Source organism: Spodoptera frugiperda, chromosome 5, assembly GCF_023101765.2.
Source record: "Spodoptera frugiperda isolate SF20-4 chromosome 5, AGI-APGP_CSIRO_Sfru_2.0, whole genome shotgun sequence".
NCBI classification, from domain to species: domain Eukaryota; kingdom Metazoa; phylum Arthropoda; class Insecta; order Lepidoptera; family Noctuidae; genus Spodoptera; species Spodoptera frugiperda.
The window spans coordinates 5,041,016-5,061,318 of NC_064216.1; the positions used below are offsets into that span (position 1 = coordinate 5,041,016).

At 35.2% G+C, this 20,303-nt stretch overlaps 2 protein-coding genes across 11 annotated transcripts in view; both read left to right on the forward strand.

Annotated features, from left to right (window-relative positions):
* Window positions 1-20,303, forward strand: part of LOC118272049 (dual 3',5'-cyclic-AMP and -GMP phosphodiesterase 11) — a 226,378-nt gene that overhangs the window by 99,134 nt on the left and 106,941 nt on the right. Inside the window, exon 2 of one of the 10 annotated variants that reach the window (XM_050693596.1) lies at window positions 10,952-11,078. The exons of 8 other annotated variants lie outside the window; for them this stretch is intronic. In XM_050693596.1, the coding sequence (XP_050549553.1) occupies window positions 11,000-11,078 (79 nt within the window). In that variant the 5' untranslated portion in view covers window positions 10,952-10,999. Of the gene's footprint in view, window positions 1-4,642; window positions 4,770-10,951; window positions 11,079-20,303 lie in introns of those variants that run through there. One more of the 10 variants, XM_050693589.1, reaches the window with a different exon arrangement.
* Window positions 16,407-18,505, forward strand: LOC126910679 (uncharacterized). Its single transcript, XM_050693627.1, has one exon. It carries the CDS (start codon window positions 17,781-17,783, stop codon window positions 18,300-18,302), a length of 522 nt encoding a protein of 173 aa, XP_050549584.1. The 5' UTR covers window positions 16,407-17,780; the 3' UTR covers window positions 18,303-18,505.

The window sequence follows — 20,303 nt, forward strand, 5'->3', positions numbered from 1 at the left end:
GCGAGTTAATATAGCTACTACATTAAGTATTCGAATAAATATTTATACAAAAACTCGATCACACCAGTTATATTTCGTTTCATACAATCCAATATGGAACGCGTCGATATGTCTTGTGTAAACCGTAGCGAAACAAAAGCAATAGTTTTATTGTTTTTAGATACATTCATTCCATTTGTTTCCACGTTTTTATTTACTTTTAAGGCAATACTTTGTGTCCTCACTTTTTAATTGCAAAAGAGTCACCATATTGTTTTGTTTCTGCCTGTGAAAAGGTAGTTAAAACATTTGTTTTGATTTCACCATAAGTTTTTATATTACTACTATTGTTTGTCAGTTTTTCTGGACGAAACGACTTATTAATAACATTCTGGAAGCAATCAATGGATATATTAGACCACCCATTCTTACTAACAGTTCCTAAAGAAAATTTTCGTTGTTTATTTATGACTATTAGTTCGTTGAAGATACACGTGTCGTACAGGACCACCTGGGAGATGTTATTGCCAAAAAACATGTGTTATTTCTTCATTAGTATAAACATTTAGTGTTTCTTTTCTATCCCATTTAGCAGAATGAGACAAAATATCGTTTTCTAATCTCGCTTCACCAATGTCATCAAGGTTTGTTTGCGGTAGCTTGATTCTCGATTATTGCTTGTTCATTAGTCAGCCAGGTCAACGTACTGTTCATTCAAAACAACCGTATTTTCATAGCGTCAGATTATATTATTTGTACAGTGCTTTCCGCATCACAAACTACTGCTAACAATGTCCATAATCATAGTTTATTATGCGTTTCTGTTGTCTTTAACGACCATTATCGCTTTGCTACGTTGCTTTACGTAATTCAGCTGCGTCAAGCGAAATAGCAATAAAAAATATATTATGTAGGTACGGTATTACTTTGAAATTTATACGTAAAAATTTGAATACGGTGCTTTATCATTGTTTTGTGGTAAACCACTTTGTGGTTGGGTTTGACATAAAACATTTTCTACGAATGTTCTTTTCTGTACCTTGAAATAACATTTTGTTAAAGACATTACTAGTTACTCTATAGTGATATAGCATAGCCAAAACCAAATAATTTTGTACCTAATGTCGAAAAGTGAGTCATTTGAAAAGCCGTCCGTTCGAACTCCATACTCCAAAAACACGAATTAGGTTAAATATTTAATCCTACACAGTTATATGTAGTGTACATAAAGTGTAATGATGTGTGTAGCGTAAATCTCGGACGATCTACGGCCGATGAACGTACTCGACCTTGCGACGGCATTCCGGCGCGTCCCGACCGATCGACGTTTAACTCGAGTTCGCAAACGAGAAGTACCATAAGAGGAGCTTGTATTTACCTCTTAGTGTAGCTAGACTTGGTGTATACAGAACATAGGCGTAGCCAGGTTTTAGTATCGGGAGGGGTTCAAGAAAGTAAAACGAACAAAACTTCCTTAATTCATGAGAAGAAAAAAAAACAATTTATGTAATTATGTAATAAACAGATTCATAGGTAGTCATAGAGACCTTTGCCAAACAGGGGATGTACTAAGCTAACTAGAAAAATTACGCTCTGTAATGTCTAGGTACGCATTTTTCGGAGGGGGGGGGGTGAACCTCCAAGACCCTCCCTGCTACGCCTATGATACAGAATCCATCTTCAAGCTATCATTAATAAGCTCCTATGTGAAGTTTGTGAACGAAAGTAGGTTGAGAAACATTATTTCGTCTCTACTTTGAAACTGTGTCTGATAATTGAGAAGGCTCATTCGCTGTAGGTGAAAGTGGGCTACTGCTAGTACAGACAAAATTTTAAACTGAGTCAAGTATCATTCATTGATTTTCTTGCGTCCATAGGTCAATTTTAGTTGTTGCTATTGGATAAACATTTCGAATAAAATGTTTAGTACCTACTGTATAATAATGTCTAATAGCATATTTATTATAATTTGTATGAACATCTTATGAATCTTGCTTCACTTCTTTACGTCATTAAAGTATTTGTAGTCTTTTGTTAATATTTTGCAATAGAACGTTACATCCTAGCATTGTATTACGTTGTGTGAGTGAGATTACCGTATACCTAATTAATTACCCCTCTTCCTTATCTTCCCAATCCCCGATTTCCTCAACAACCCTTAAATTCCTAACCCCAACGCAGTTATAACTCCTCTGGTGTTTCGGGTGTCCATGGGCGGCGGCGATTGCTTACCATCAGGTGAACCATCTACTCGTTTATCGGCTTTATATATCGTATATGACTGTAACCGTATAGGATTTCAAAGTTGTAGATAGCAGCATAACAAACAATACCAAAGTTTTCAATACACTTTCAACCTTATTAACAAATGTATATAAAGATAAAAATCGATTAAAGAAAATTGCGTCTGTACTTAGCATTAGTGTGTAGACGCAGTTTGCTGGTCCATTTGCCCAAGAATCGTGTAAATGAAGCGTAGATTTCTGAGCATTTGTGTTTTCTACACCTGATAACTGTTTAGAAGAAAACTATCACTATATAATATAGCTGAAGGGTGATTATTGCTTGAACGCGGTTATTTCTGGAAGTATCAGTTATTAGTTCGATTTGAAAAACATATTTTTGTGTCTAGTTTCAGGTCGTTTTCACGAATTTACCTAGATCACGATTATCTAGTGTAAATCGATAATATTGACTCGAAATTCATAATATTAACATTCACTTTTAGCTATTCGTGGCTTGTTGCCATACATTTAAGTTAGTCAAATACTAAGAAAATAAACTAAATTTTTTGGCTAACCTAAGATGTATTTTCCTTTTTTTTTTATTGCCCCGCACTAGTGTTTTCTCCTTTATCGTGGGTGCGTTTACAAACATACAAGTTGCCATACACATGACACCCAGACCCGAAACAACAGTTTATGAATCACACAAAAAGTTGCTCCGTACGGGAATCGAACCCGCTGTACATAGTTATATCAATTAATAATTAAACAGACCAGAAATCTAATTCTAAAGCAATTAAAGTGTAACGTCAATAAAAATTGTTAACACCTTCGGTTTTCACCTTTTAAATTAAGAACTGATATAATACTGGTTGTTAAAAGAATTTTATCTATGTTTGATGCAATTTTCGATATTTTTCCTTATACCTACATTTTCAAATAGCTTTTTAAAAGATTTTTTCCTGTTTACAATGCTAATCCGTATAACGTTTTAAGATTATGTATCCGTTTCAATCAGGATATATTTGCATTTTTGTTTATTTTTTATGGTGATGCATTTAATCTATTTTATATTCTATACTTAAGGTAAGGAATACGCTTAAAATTTTTGATTATTCAAATTGTCATTTTTATTATCTCTGCATTATCAGAATAACCTTATAAATATTCAATTTTTTTTTTTTAATAGAAAGAAATAATTAAATGCTTTTTTGGATAAAATAAAAATAAATCAAGAGTATAAAAACAACATAAACGAATTCTATTTTTGAATTTAAATTTTAATTCGAATGTGCAGTTATAACACTGGTTATATAGAATTTGTAAACTCCTTTTATTTAAATAAAATTATAAGTAGGTAAGGTACATTACCTAAACATTTTTGTTTAGTCACGAAAAGTTTTGAATACACAATATTAATGTTAAAATAATAATATGTACAGTAAACCAGTTAGTTATTGATCAGTTCCTATACAAACAACAAGTCGTTAGTTCAATGACTTTCAAAATAATCTCGTTCCAATAAATCATCAGAGCAAAAAGTTTGACATCTTTCCTAGTGAAAGCCGGGCTCAGTCAAAGCACCTCATATATTATTGACCTTGTTAACCAATACATGTCAACATGTATTTGTATGTGTGAAATTCCATACAATTACATGGCTTTCATACGATTCTGTAGTAGGTATGAAGATTCTCTACAATTATGATCTATTATTATTATTCTAGATTTATGTAGGTAAGTTGGATAGACTAACCGCCGTACTCAGAGTCATTTAATGATTACTTAAACTATTCCTAAGGAAAATAACTATTAACTATTGCTAAAGAATGGATTAAGCAACCATTAAATGACTGTAGTAGTACGGCGGTAAGAATCTTAAATCTCTAGTTACAATTATTATATATTGGTATAAGCTAGATTTACGACCAAGAAACTACTACTAGGTAATAATAAAGGTCTAGACTGTAGAAAAAACTATCATATTACCGCTAATGGATTATAGAATAAGGAGTAAAAAATCTAGCTAAGATTCTGTACAGTAAATACAAATATTTTGTTATTTTTTTGGTATCAGAGCAGACAGATCACCGGCATTGGGCATCCGAAACACCAGAGGCGTTTTAAGTGCGTTGCCGTCCATTTGAGGGTTAGGAATTTGAGGATTGTTGGGGATTTGGGGATTGGGAAGATTGGGGAAGGGGTAATTGGACCTGCGGTAACCTCATTCAAACATACAAGTCTTGAAAAAAAAGTGACAATGAAACTTAAGACAACAATTATGATAATTTAGTGATTAGGTCACTTACCTCCATAATCATAACCAATTTCATAGAATGTTCTCGAAACCAATTTCGAGGAACTCAAAACGGTTATCATTGCTCATTGTTCCAAGGTGTTGTATGAAGACAATGACACCGTTCGTTTTATTTCTTCAGGGAAGTTCAGTGCCAAGGGAAATATTTCAAGAATCAAGTTCGTCTCGAATGATGTCGACTGGTCGAGCGATCTATCAACCGTACAGTACGAAGCGACCGCGGCCAGGCAAACAAAAACTGGAATTACGTTCGTACCATGACTCATTCATTTTAGAGTACCGCATGCGCAAAAAAAGAACTATTTTACTTAACTAAATTGAACATTGTTGACATGACATCGAATATGTCTGTTACACAGTTTTTTTGTTATTAGCTAGTTAATTGATTAATTTTACCTACTCAAGTGGATTGATAGAAAAAAATCGATATTCCGCGCAGATGGGTTTTTGCGTGCAGACTATCGAGTCATATTTTTCTGTTCCCCAGTCGATTATATTGTGTAATTTATTTCTGTCGTGCCGTGTACGACACACAAGTTCCATTTTGTAATTAACTTTTATAATATTCTTACTTTTATGTATGATCGGTATCCCGATGGGGTAATTAGACCTCATTCTTTTATATTAAATGTGACCTTTAGAAATTTTTAATTATTCCATCTATTTGCGGTGTCTTGTTTATTCGTCAGTCCTTTTTCGTATTCGGCCTAGTGAAGATGAAATTGATCAAGAAACGTGAGTAATTTTTATTAATTTTTTTATTCAATATTTGATCTGAAATTAGAATATCTAATTCCAATTTTGAATGTGAAGAAAAAGAATTAATTAATCATTTGGTACGGAACTCCACGTGATTGGAGTGTTGTTTATTGACTGGTCGCTAGATTAGTTGAGCGAGCGCACTTGTTGCTTCGGCAATAACGCCACCGTGCGCCTGTGTGCCGTCCATCTCTTGCTGGCTCCTCAATTACACTGACCGCAGGCCTGATGAGACGTAACCACAGCCTTAATCAAATGTAATCTCGGAAAACTCGAGGCTACAACCGAAACCCGGACATTTTCCTAAAGTTTCCATCCACATACTAATTCTCAACACAATTAAATTACGCGGTTTGACTATTAAAACTAAATTACTACGAGTTCTTTTGAATTTATACTTGTGGTATTTTCAACTGACTTATATGGCTACTAGCTGTAACTACTTGTGCCATTGCCAATACTGGAAAGCATTTTAACGAGATTTTAATGTTTTCGCTTGCAAAATTTATTGCTCTCGCCTGTGAGAGTGGTATCTTTTGGGATTTACTACGGAACGCAATTTGCCGGCACTGTATTTCTTCCGAGTAAAATGCAGGGAAGTTACTAGTAAGTACCTACCTTAAAACTTTATGTGAGAGTCAAAAAATAATTAGAGATTACCGTCAAACGTAATTGTAAAGTTCTTTAAAGAAAAATTATCAGTTGTACGCGGTTCTATATTTAAATTCAGTTTTTTTTTAAATAATAATCAGTTTATAATATGCCAGTTACTTATGAATATTATGTTTGATGATTATTGTTAGAGTTATGTTAAACGGTTAGGTACTTTGATACTTCAATGCAAAAATGTCTTTTGCGTCAAACCAAATTTTTGTGCACAAAAAACGTTTCATAAATAAATTTGAATAAAATAGTTATGAACGAAACGATCTATGGGAGTTAAGGAAACATTTTTGTGCACTAATTAGAAATTTGTAAGCAGCGTTTTAAAAAAATATTATTAACTATGCAAAAGTATCCCGTAAAACCGAGAAAGGAACCAGTTTAAATTCTTGGTCAAGTTAAATATGGTCATAATTAATAAAAAGTCTAAAAATATCTAAAATCTAAGATCTATAAATATAGAAAATGATAAAAATATAAGATTTAGATATAAGATCTAGGTTTATATCAAAATTATACCATAAATATATTTTGATTTTTTATTTGATTTTGATTTTTACCACGTGTAACATAATTTGGAACCATGGAGTACAATGTCCTCACTTTTTAATTGCAAAAGAGTCACCATATTGTTTTGTTTCTGACTGTGAAAAGGAAGTTAAAACAGTGGTTTTGATTTCACCATAACTTTTTATATTACTGTTACTGTTTGTCAGTTTTTCTGGACGAAACGACTTATTAATAACGTTCTGGAAGCATTCACTGGATATATTAGACCACCCATTCTTCCTAAAGAAAATTCTCGTTTTTTATTTATGACTATTAGTTCGTTGAAGATACACGTGTCGTACAGGACCACCTGGGAGATGTTATTGCCAAAAAACATGTGTTATTTCTTCATTAGTATAAACATTTAGTGTTTCTTTTCTATCCCATTTAGCAGAATGAGACAAAATATCGTTTTCTAATCTCGCTTCACCAATGTCATCAAGGTTTGTTTGCGGTAGCTTGATTCTCGATTATTGCTTGTTCATTAGTCAGCCAGGTCAACGTACTGTTCATTCAAAACAACCGTATTTTCATAGCGTCAGATTATATTATTTGTACAGTGCTTTCCGCATCACAAACTACTGCTAACAATGTCCATAATCATAGTTTATTATGCGTTTCTGTTGTCTTTAACGACCATTATCGCTTTGCTACGTTGCTTTACGTAATTCAGCTGCGTCAAGCGAAATAGCAATAAAAAATATATTATGTAGGTACGGTATTACTTTGAAATTTATACGTAAAAATTTGAATACGGTGCTTTATCATTGTTTTGTGGTAAACCACTTTGTGGTTGGGTTTGACATAAAACATTTTCTAGGAATTGTTCTTTTCTGTACCTTGAAATAACATTTTGTTAAAGACATTACTAGTTACTCTATAGTGATATAGCATAGCCAAAACCAAATAATTTTGTACCTAATGTCGAAAAGTGAGTCATTTGAAAAGCCGTCCGTTCGAACTCCATACTCCAAAAACACGAATTAGGTTAAATATTTAATCCTACACAGTTATATGTAGTGTACATAAAGTGTAATGATGTGTGTAGCGTAAATCTCGGACGATCTACGGCCGATGAACGTACTCGACCTTGCGACGGCATTCCGGCGCGTCCCGACCGATCGACGTTTAACTCGAGTTCGCAAACGAGAAGTACCATAAGAGGAGCTTGTATTTACCTCTTAGTGTAGCTAGACTTGGTGTATACAGAACATAGGCGTAGCCAGGTTTTAGTATCGGGAGGGGTTCAAGAAAGTAAAACGAACAAAACTTCTTTCATTCATGAGAAAAAAATGTAATATGTAATAAACAGATTCATAAGGTAGTCAAAGAGACCTTTGCCAAACAGGGGATGTACTAAGCTAACTAGAAAAATTACGCTCTGTAATGTCTAGGTACGCATTTTTCGGAGGGGGGGGGGTGAACCCTCAAAATCCCCCCCCCCTGGCTACGCCTATGATACAGAATCCATCTTCAAGCTATCATTAATAAGCTCCTATGTGAAGTTTGTGAACGAAAGAAGGTTGTGAAACATTATTTCGTCTCTAGACTTTGAAACTGTGTCTGATAATTGTGAAGGCTCATTCGCTGTAGGTGAAAGTGGGCTACTGCTAGTACAGACAAAATTTTAAACTGAGTCGAGTATCATTCATTGATTTTCTGGCGTCCATAGGTCAACATTTTAGTTTTTGCTATTGAATAAACATTTCGAATAAAATGCTTAGTACCTACTATATACGTCTAATAGCATATTAATTATAATTTGCATGAGCATCTTATGAATCTTGCTTCACTTCTTTACGTCATTAAAGTATTTGTAGTCTTTTGTTAATATTTTACAATAGAACGTTACATCCTAGCGTTGTGTTTCGTTGTGTAAGTGAGATTACCGGATGCCCAATTAATTACACTTCTTCCTTATCTTCCCAATCCCCGATTTCCCTAACAACCCTTATACCCTAACCCCCAACGCACTTATAACTCCTCTGGTGTTTCGGGTGTCCATGGGCGGCGGCGATTGCTTACCAGCAGGTGAACCATCTACTCCTTTATCGGCTTTATATATCGTATTCAATGTTGTAGAAACCAGCTCATCAAACAATACCAAAGTTTTCAATACACTTTCAACTTTATTAACAAATAGAAATAAAGATAAAAATCGATTAAAGAAAATTGCGTCTGTACTTAGCATTAGTGTGTAGACGCAGTTTGCTGGTCCATTTGCCCAAGAATCGTGTAAATGAAGCGTAGATTTCTGAGCATTGATGTTTTTTCTACACCTGATAACTGTTTAGAAGAAAACTATCACTATATAATATAGCTGAAGGGTGATTATTGCTTGAACGCGGTTATTTCTGGAAATATCAGTTATTAGTTCGATTTGAAAAACATATTTTTGTGTCTAGTTTCAGGTCGTTTTCACGAATTTACCTAGATCACAATTATCTAGTGTAAATCGATTATATTGACTCGAAATTCATAATAATTATTAACATTCACTTTTAGCTAATAATTCGGGGCTTGTTGCCAAACATAAGTTAATCAAATACTAAGAAAATAAACTAAATTTCTTGGCTAACCTAAGATATATTTTCCTTAATTTTTTTTAATTGCCCCGCACTAGTGTTTTCTCCTTTATCGTGGGTGCGTTTACAAACATACAAGTTGCCATACACATGACACCCAGACCCGAAACAACAATTTGTGGATCACACAAAAAGGTGCTCCGTACGGGAATCGAACCCGCTACACATAGTTTATATCAATAATTAACAATTAAACAGACCAAATCTAATTCTAAAGCAATTAAAGTGTAACGTCAATAAAAATTGTTAACACCTTCGGTTTTCACCTTTTAAATTAAGAACTGATATAATACTGGTTGTTAAAAGAATTTTATCTATGTTTGATGCAATTTTCGATATTTTTCCTTATACCTACATTTTCAAATAGCTTTTTAAAAGATTTTTTCCTGTTTACAATGCTAATCCGTATAACGTTTTAAGATATGTATCCGTTTCAATCAGGATATATTTGCATTTTTGTTTATTTTTTATGGTGATGCATTTAATCTATTTTATATTCTATACTTAGGTAAGGAAAACGCTTAAAATTTTTGATTATTCAAATTGTTATTTTTATTATCTCCGCATTATCAGAATAACCTTATAAATATTCAAATATTTTTTTTTAAATAGAAAGAAATAATTAAATGATTTTTTGGATGAAATAAAAATAAATCAAGAGAATAAAAACAACATAAATGAATTCTATTTTTGAATTTAAATTTTAATTCGAATGTGCAGTTATAACACTGGTTATATACAAGTTGTAAACTCCTTTTATTTAAATAAAATTATAAATAGGTAAGGTACATTACCAAAACATTTTTGTTTAGTCATGAAAAGTTTTGAATACACAATATTGAAAATAATAAATATATACAAGTAAACCAGTTAGTTAGTTATTGATCAGTTCCTATACAAACAACAAGTCGTTAGTTCAATGACTTTCAAAATAATCTCGTTCCAATAAATCATCAGAGCAAAAAGTTTGACATCTTTCCTAGTGAAAGCCGGGCTCAGTCAAAGCACCTCATATATTATTGACCTTGTTAACCAATACATGTCAACATGTATTTGTATGTGTGAAATTCCATACAATTACATGGCTTTCATACGATTCTGTAGTAGGTATGAAGATTCTCTACAATTATGATCTATTATTATTATTCTAGATTTATGTAGGTAAGTTGGATAGACTAACCGCCGTACTCAGAGTCATTTAATGATTACTTAAACTATTCCTAAGGAAAATAACTATTAACTATTGCTAAAGAATGGATTAAGCAACCATTAAATGACTGTAGTAGTACGGCGGTAAGAATCTTAAATCTCTAGTTACAATTATTATATTTTGGTATAAACTAGATTTACGACCAAGAAACTACTACTAGGTAATAATAAAGGTCTAGACTGTAGACAAAACTATCATATTACCGGTAATGGATTATAGAATAAGGAGTAAAAAATCTAGCCAAGATTCTATACAGTAAATACAAATATTTTTGTTATTTTTTATTTTATCAGAGCAGACAGATCACCAGCATTGGACATCCGAAGAGGCGTTTCAAGTGCGTTGCCGGTCATTTGGGGGTTAGGAATTTGAGGATTGTTGGGGATTTGGGGATTGGGAAGATTGGGGAAAGGGTAGTTGGGTCTGCGGTAATCCTCATTCACACAATCAAATACAATAGTGTTAAAGAACAAAAGTGACAATGAAACTTAAGACAACAATAAAATTATGATAATTTAGTGATTAGGTCACTTACCTCCATAATCATAACCAATTTCATAGAATGTTCTCGAAACCAATTTCGAGGAACTCAAAACGGTTATCATTGCTCATTGTTCCAAGGTGTTGTATGAAGACAATGACACCGTTCGTTTTATTTCTTCAGGGAAGTTCAGTGCCAAGGGAAATATTTCAAGAATCAAGTTCGTCTCGAATGATGTCGACTGGTCGAGCGATCTATCAACCGTACAGTACGAAGCGACCGCGGCCAGGCAAACAAAAACTGGAATTACGTTCGTACCATGACTCATTCATTTTAGAGTACCGCATGCGCAAAAAAAGAACTATTTTACTTAACTAAATTGAACATTGTTGACATGACATCGAATATGTCTGTCACACAGTTTTTTTTGTTATTAGCTGGTTAATTGATTAATTTTACCTACTCAAGTGGATTGATAGAAAAAAATCGATATTCCGCGCAGATGGGTTTTTGCGTGCAGACTATCGAGTCATATTTTTCTGTTCCCCAGTCGATTATATTGTGTAATTTATTTCTGTCGTGCCGTGTACGACACACAAGTTCCATTTTGTAATTAACTTTTATAATATTCTTACTTTTATGTATGATCGGTATCCCGATGGGGTAATTAGACCTCATTCTTTTATATTAAATGTGACCTTTAGAAATTTTTAATTATTCCATCTATTTGCGGTGTCTTGTTTATTCGTCAGTCCTTTTTCGTATTCGGCCTAGTGAAGATGAAATTGATCAAGAAACGTGAGTAATTTTTATTAATTTTTTTATTCAATATTTGATCTGAAATTAGAATACCTAATTCCAATTTTGAATGTGAAGAAAAAAGAATTAATTATTCATTTGGTACGGAACTCCACGTGATTGGAGTGTTGTTTATTGACTGGTCGCTAGATTAGTTGAGCGAGCGCACTTGTTGCTTCGGCAATAACGCCACCGTGCGCCTGTGTGCCGTCCATCTCTTGCTGGCTCCTCAATTACACTGACCGCAGGCCTGATGAGACGTAACCACAGCCTTAATCAAATGTAATCTCGGAAAACTCGAGGCTACAACCGAAACCCGGACATTTTCCTAAAGTTTCCATCCACATACTAATTCTCAACACAATTAAATTACGCGGTTTGACTATTAAAACTAAATTACTACGAGTTCTTTTGAATTTATACTTGTGGTATTTTCAACTGACTTATATGGCTACTAGCTGTAACTACTTGTGCCATTGCCAATACTGGAAAGCATTTTAACGAGATTTTAATGTTTTCGCTTGCAAAATTTATTGCTCTCGCCTGTGAGAGTGGTATCTTTTGGGATTTACTACGGAACGCAATTTGCCGGCACTGTATTTCTTCCGAGTAAAATGCAGGGAAGTTACTAGTAAGTACCTACCTTAAAACTTTATGTGAGAGTCAAAAAATAATTAGAGATTACCGTCAAACGTAATTGTAAAGTTCTTTAAAGAATAATTAACAGTTTTACGCGGTTCCATATTTAAATTCCGTTTTTTTTTTCAAATAATATTCAGTTTATAATATGCCAGTTGCTTATGAATATTTTGTTTGATGATTATTGTTAGAGTTATGTTAAACGGTTAGGTACTTTGATACTTCAATGCAAAAATGTCTTTTGCGTCAAACCAAATTTTTGTGCACAAAAAACGTTTCATAAATAAATTTGAATAAAATAGTTATGAACGAAACGATCTATGGGAGTTAAGGAAACATTTTTGTGCACTAATTAGAAATTTGTAAGCAGCGTTTTAAAAAAATATTATTAACTATGCAAAAGTATTCCGTAAAACCCGGAAAGGAACCAGTTTAAATTCTTGGTCAAGTTAAATATGGTCATAATTAATAAAAAGTCTAAAAATATCTAAAATCTAAGATCTATAAATATAGAAAATGATAAAAATATAAGATTTAGATATAAGATCTAGGTTTATATCAAAATTATACCATAAATATATTTTGATTTTTTATTTGATTTTGATTTTTACCACGTGTAACATAATTTGGAACCATGGAGTACAATGAACGGTTTATGACAGCAAATGTAACTGCCGCACTCAGAGACACTTAAACTATTCCTTAGTAGCGATTTTGTATCGAAAACAATTGGTAAGTACTGGTTTAAGTGACCATTAAATGACTTAGAATTCAAACAAGAATAATCCATATATCGATTTGAATGTTAAAATATTTAGAAAGTACATACTTTTCGTATTCATAGAAAAATTAATACTCGCCTAGTACCTAATTTTTATTGTTTATTTTCAATCGAATATACAAACCAGTCAAAATAAATTTACTGGATTACATATTGATATTTATTATTAAGTATTATATTTTGGACCCTTTCGGTTAATTCACAGCTTGCTCAAGCAACAAAAGAGGTGGAACAGATCACTTACTTACTTTAAAACTTCTGCTCAATAGTCTCTAATATGGGATCTATTAAATTTCCTTTGCCTTTGCTGAATAACAACTGGAGCCATATACAATATACAGTATAGAACAAATCATTTTGTATACAGTATACAACAAACCGATATCGTATACTGTACCTATACAAAAAACCATATCGACCCCCCAACACCTACACCCCATTATCAACATACGAATATCGACCAAAATTTCACATACGAACCTTAACATAACCCCTACCTTTGACATTTAGTCCTAAGGCCTCAGCCTCGAATTTTGCGGGCAGCGGGGCGGCGGCGGCGCGGGAGCGGGAGCGGGGCGGCGGCGGCGGACCCGTTCTCGAAACTAGCGGGCAGATCGCGCGGCACTACAGCGGTGTAGTGTTGTGTTCGTGGTTGTGTTGTCGAGATATTTGTTTTTATTAGCGAACGAAATCTTTTTGATTCAAATTTATTCCTAACGCTCGATTTACTGTGGGCAAAAGAAGAAGACCTACTATAGGGCAAGGAAAATAAATGGCGAGTTTTATCGAAATTATGAAGAACAGAGACAAAATCCCGACAAATTCTACGACTACACTAGAATGAGTGTAGAAACTTTTGACTATATTCTTGAAACTATCAAGAGTGATTTCAGTTTTTGCTTTAGTCTTCAATATTCAGTTCGTTTTTTATTTCTTCCCATAATTGGTTAATTTTTCTTCTATTTTTATGGTTCACATCTTTGCTGTTCCGTATGGGTGTCCTCTCAAAGATTGCCGAAATCATTTGCTCTTGCACGTCCGAGGACATTTTGATACGTCACAAAAAAAAATGTAGGTACACAACACTATACTACAATGCAGACGCGCAACGCGGGCGGTCACCGCTTGACTGGAGTGCACCGCTCGTTGCCCGCTCCCGCGCCGCTCCCGCGCCGCTGTTTTCGAAAACCGGTCCATTTGATTATACGCAAAAGATCCTGCCGCTGCCGCGCCGCCGCCGCCGCCGCCCCGCTGCCCGCAAAATTCGAGGCCGAGGCCTAAGATGTTGTACAAGTGCTCCTCAATAAGTGTCATATCATATTTTCGATATTACATTCAAGGGAGGGTTCGCGACCGAGATTTTTCTCCGATGAATACATTATACTTGCTTAGTATTCAGTTCTTCGCTTCAAACCGCGTTACCTTGTCTCTGAGCATATTGCAGCCGCCTCTGACTTTGAATTATGTACTTCATTCTATCAGGTACAAATTGTTTTATACGTAGAATGTGTTACGTCTGCCGCGGTTCTTAGTTTCGGTTTGTCAACCAGAAATAAGATAATATAATCATAGTATACTTATTTCTTAGTTAGAACTAGAAAACGCACGTTCTAAACGGTCAGTGTTGGTCCTTTAGTGAAGCTAATTATTCTATATCACATGCCTTCCACAGCCTGTTCAGCATTCCGGTATTGCACACATCATAATTACAAACTTCTAAGTTTAATAACGTAGTCAAAGACCGATTTAAGACAACGCTTGCGTAGTGTTTCGTTATGTGAGTTAGGTTACCGGAGGCCCAATAACCTTCTCACTAATCCTATCCTCGATTCCCCAACAACCCTTAAATTCCTAACCTCCAAAAGGCCTTCAACGCACTTGAAACGACACTGGTGTTTCAAGTGCCCATGGGCGGCGACGATTACTTACCATCAGGTGATCCGTCTGCTCGTATTCCATAAAAATAATCCAAATAATTTACTTCGATAAGTGGCTCCACTGTTGAATATCTCACATTGTCTATCACATATTGAAGCTACTTAAGACTGAAGAACATTAATCAACTACATAACTAGAAGTATACAGCACAAGCTATTTACTAAAGACCTCTGCCCAATGAATTGATTCCTGGAGCAATCATCACATCAATCAATCAATAAATCGATTTATTCTTCAGCTTGAGACATCACTTACAATTTTATTATTCATTAGCAGTTTTAAATAAAGCATAGCAACAAGCATTTATTTGAAGAAGTTAGTGAAATACCAATTGGTGTATATTTTTGACAGTTAAATTAATATCATCTTTTCTTTTCTATATCTTTTTGTGTTGCTTTTTTGATATTAAAGATAGTTTTATTTGTCAATATAATAGGCTGTAACGTCAATAGAATAGTTTTTCGTTAGACATGAGTATCTACTTAATTTAAAATTCGATTTCGATTATGAGATATATGAGACACGAAAATAGTTTAGCCCACTCTACTAGATAATTACCTTATTATATACACATACAAAATCTAATAATATTGAGTCCTGTGTAATCGATATCCCCAGTAGGTATCTAGGATTTAGACCGGAGCAAAGATCGTAGGTTATACCTGAGACAATTAACTTACCTGAGTTAATTGCCACAGGTATTAGTAGTTCAAGGACGCAATTTAGTATCTAATATATTTCCTTTTATTATCATCGCAAGTACCTTAAATTCATTGAACCAAATTACCTATAGGCACGCCAGATATTTCATTTAGGTCTATTATATAGACTAACTGAATACCTATCATTGAAGATATTTTGAAAATCAAAGAGACGCGAGGGCGTGCAATCTGCTCATGCATAAGAATCTGGTTCGGGATTCGATTTCTGAATTATGCATGATTTTCATGGAGTTAGTACCGACAATAAATTCTTGTACGAAAATCTTTTGAATTTTCGCTCACCCCTTTAGATTTTATTTGCGGGAATATTTTGTGTGCTTTGAAATTATAATACTACATCGTTTTACGAGTCGTACATGTTCGAATATGTGTAGTCACAAAGTATAATCACGAGGTTCATTAGAAGTTGGCCGTTAAGACTTGGGTTATGTAGATATATTTTAATGCCAACATGGAGCAGCGACAGGATTTGCACCACTAAGTTTATTAACTAAAAATCTCTCTCCCTCTGTGACTCGAAACTAGTATAGTTTATCTCCATTAATTTACGTGAGTAAACTGTGATTTTTAGTTTATTTAGTATGTCTCACGATAGTAAGTTTATGCTCTGTAGGAGAGATCTCATATTAGCAGAGAAAATTGCTACAGTACCTCTTTGATTAACTCAAGTAACTTTGACTATGCCACCAATACTATATGAAACATTCAGTGGTAACAAAGCATAACGACTATAAAGAAACAAAGTAAAACGACTAGAAAATTCAACAATACATTTCAAAAGTATTGAGGAGACACAAAAAGTAATTACGAAAATAACTCTTAACTGCTATGAAATACAGCCGTTGTTAACTGTTTGATTGTGTTTATCGGGCCCGTTATACCAACAGTATCATCAAGAGTATAAATTACAAACTGATACAACGCATAACGAGATTAATGGGCGCCCCTACCCGACTTATGACGCGTGTCGAAACACATCAATAAGGTTCAAGTTCCTTATTGTGTTTAGGCGTACAACCCCTGTAATTAAGAATGGTTTTTAATACCGAATTTAGATTCGTTGTTAATTGATTTTAGACCTTAATGCTGGCAATATTTGCGCTCTACACTTATGTTTGCAGTACTGATAAATTACTTAAATGTAACATTTTTTGTTTGAAACTAGTCTAAATTAGTCTAAACCTAAACCCGTCACAAACTCACGATATATAAACAATGGAGTTCATTTTGTGAGAATGGATTGAACAAAAACTTTCAACTGAACCCATTGCGTACAGCGTAGGCCGTAACTGACGTACATAGCTGTGGCAACCTCTAAATAAGTCATTAATTACAATTGTCTTACAGACAATGTAGTGGCACTTTAGACCCTGGCCCACGCATTTAACTAAACGCATGTTGTCCTAAATGCTTTAACTGTTAGCACTTAGCACAGATAATCGCAAATTCCAAATATTTTTTTTTAGTCTGCTTTGAAGTTCGCACTTATTTACGGCCAGCTATAAGTAACCACAGAGAACTAAGAGATTTGAATTTGAAAATGGAATAGTGTATTCTAATGAAGAGGCCATAAAATTTAAAAGGCGCAAAAAGCAGGTCATCTTTAAAAAGTATCGACATTGACTTTTGACGATTGATAAATATTTGCGAAATGAGATTAAAGTAGTGCTTTCAAATCTAGTTTTCGCATAAGGCGTAAACTGCGTAAATATAAACACTACCGTCCTTTCCCGAGTGAAATGAGGTAAAAAATTATGTGGTCGTTGTACGGTGCTCTAATCATTTCGACGTAAGCACGTAACTGTGGTCTGTGGCTTCTAGAGGCGCCGGGTATTTATATTCATTACAGCATTAGGTAACTTTTAAGAGGAAATATTTTAATTTAAATGGAAAATATGTACAGGAAAATATAACCGTTGATGGTGACGTTATTATCTAATTTAATACTGTTATCGTATTGTTATTGGCTGTTATGTCAACGGAATTGTTTATATTATGAAGTAGTTATGTGTGTATGACCTCTACTTCACCTCATGGTGAGCAATGACTCGGTCTGCACTCGTAATTCGATCACTGTTTCTGTTTCAATGGAAAATCATTGGCCATTGCCAGTACGCGAAGCTAATTGCTTATTATGAAATTGATCATTGCGGGAGGATACATGTTACATTATTCAATAGGTATGTATGCTTGTATTGGGCTCGCTGTTATAGCAGCGGTAAGTCCCCTCTTTGAGGAGTGGCTAGAGAGGCGTCACGGCGTCCTCACCTACCGCCTGACGCAGGTGCTTACCGGACACGGAAGTTTCGGTAGGTTCCTGTTTCGGATTCGGCGGGAGGAAACGCCCGGGTGTCGGCATTGCGTGGATCACCCGGAGGACACGGTGGAGCATACAGTAGCGGTGTGCCCTGCATGGGCTGAGCACCGCCGTGTCCTTAGGGATGTGATCGGCGACAGTGACCTCTTGCGTCCGGCGTTAGCTCAGGCCATGATTCGGAGCGAGAGGGAATGGGACGCCGTCTCCTCCTTCTGCGAAGCAGTCATGCTAGCTAAGGAGGAGGCGGAGCGCGTGAGGGAACGATCCTCCTCACGCCCCAGCCGCCGCAGAAGACACTCCGGGCGTCGGGGATCGCGTGACGATCTCCGGCCACCGTAAGTGCGGGTCTGCGGACGGCGAGCAAGGGTAGCTCGCCGCCCGACCAGAACCAGACCCGTGCGTACGGCGCGTCGCGTTCCGCGCGCGCCTCAAAGAGCCAGACCACCACAGATGGGGCCCAGTAGGGCTGATGCCTGATCCGGAGCTGCGGACAACGTAAAAGGTTACCGGGGCTCCGGCTCAAAGCAGGAGAAGGAACGGGGTGGTTTTTAGTCAGTAAGAGTCTGACACTCCCTCCCGCCTCACCCAGGGCGGGAGAAGTCATTGGATGATTTTCCCTACTCAAAAAAAAAAAAAAAAAATGTATGCTTGTATACTTTTTTAATATAGGTACTACAGTTCTAAATATGGCGTTATTCTAGTCAGTCTGTGAATTTAAAACCACATAATACCTGCTTTAGCTTTTAAAATATTCGCGTTTTAAAACACGGCGAATATTGTAGAGGTATCAAGTCCATCCCGCTACCTAAGCGGTGAAAATAAAAAATCCTTGAATTATAAAGTTATTCCAGGTTTTTCACAAAGAGCTGACTGTAAGCCGTATTCTGAATACATAATCCTCGACCTGGCGACGTTTATATCGCAGTTTGCAGTGGCCGCCGGTCGACACTGCGATACTCCCAACTCCAGCCTCAGTTACGGATTACCGGAGTATTTTGAGCCACTACTTTACCACAACTCTGATAAATTCGCGATGAAACTCCCATTAATGCAAGCTCTAAAACTAGTAGGCGCCGAAGTTAATAGTCGCGAACTATTTATCGTTAAACGTAATTTAATGTTATTCTGAAGTAGGATCGGCAATTTAGAACTTGATTAAAGTTTAAATTGCAGACATCAGCTGGTGATTAATTGAAAATTCTTCTCTGATACATGTATTCGTTCTTATGTTTGTCAAATTCTGTTACAAATACGGATGCGAACATTAATAAAAGCTAATTCTTTTTCACGAAATCACTGGATTGATCGAGATCATATTTTACTCTAGGACTTATCGATTTTTTCTAAAAAATCTCAGGCTTATCTGCTAAATAGCTACATGGGACTCATAATTTACTGCTGACAAATGGATGTCACATTATTATGTACACCTCTTCCTTTCCCATCCAGGACTAGAAGGCTTGACGTTACGCTACAGTATATTAAAATATATCCAGCAAATAAATGACATCACCGAACAACAAAATACGCTTCTTTTATCATGTTAACAACGTTGAAATATCGCTCCTTAAAACCTGTAATTCAAAATTTTTGTAAAGCCTACGCTCCTTCGATTTCATTTCGGTCGCGAATAAATGGAAATAAATCAGTGCCGATAACAATTTATGTCAAGTCTGAGCAATTAATGTCACAGTATAAATAAATTTTCATAATTAGCAAAGATTTATTAAAGGTTTTCCGTAACAGATAAGACTATTTTACTCTTGGGGATTTGTGTATTATTGTCGAATTGAGTTGTTTGAAAATGTCGTAATAATCATTAGTGATTAACAAAAAAATGTGGAATTAAAGTATTTTCCACATTAGCTTCGTCGTCATCAGTTTGGTTTCGACCAATGTTGGATAAAGGTTTCTCCATTAGGTACCTGGTCTTAGTACAACTGCGGACTACCTAGCGGGTTACCGGGGCTCCGGCTAGAAGCAGGAGTAGGAACGGGGTCGTTTTTACTCAGTATAAGTCTGATACTCCCTCTCGCCTCCTTTATTTGCCATATTCTCCGCGCTTAGCCGGTGGGCTGGAAATAGCAAGAAAAAAACTGAAGCTGCGTAGGTATTAACAACAATTTTATCAAAATGGTAGAGATATGAATCTAAAACAAATACAAATTAAGATTTAACTTAGATGGGATAGAATAAAATTAAACGTCCTACATAGGTTTTATTTTCAAAATGGTTCATAAGTTACATTACACTATGTTTGTTACTCTTCAAAGGTGTAGGTAGAAGTTTTATAAGACGGCGAGCGAATCTGAGCGAGACAACACCAATTTAATTCGAAAA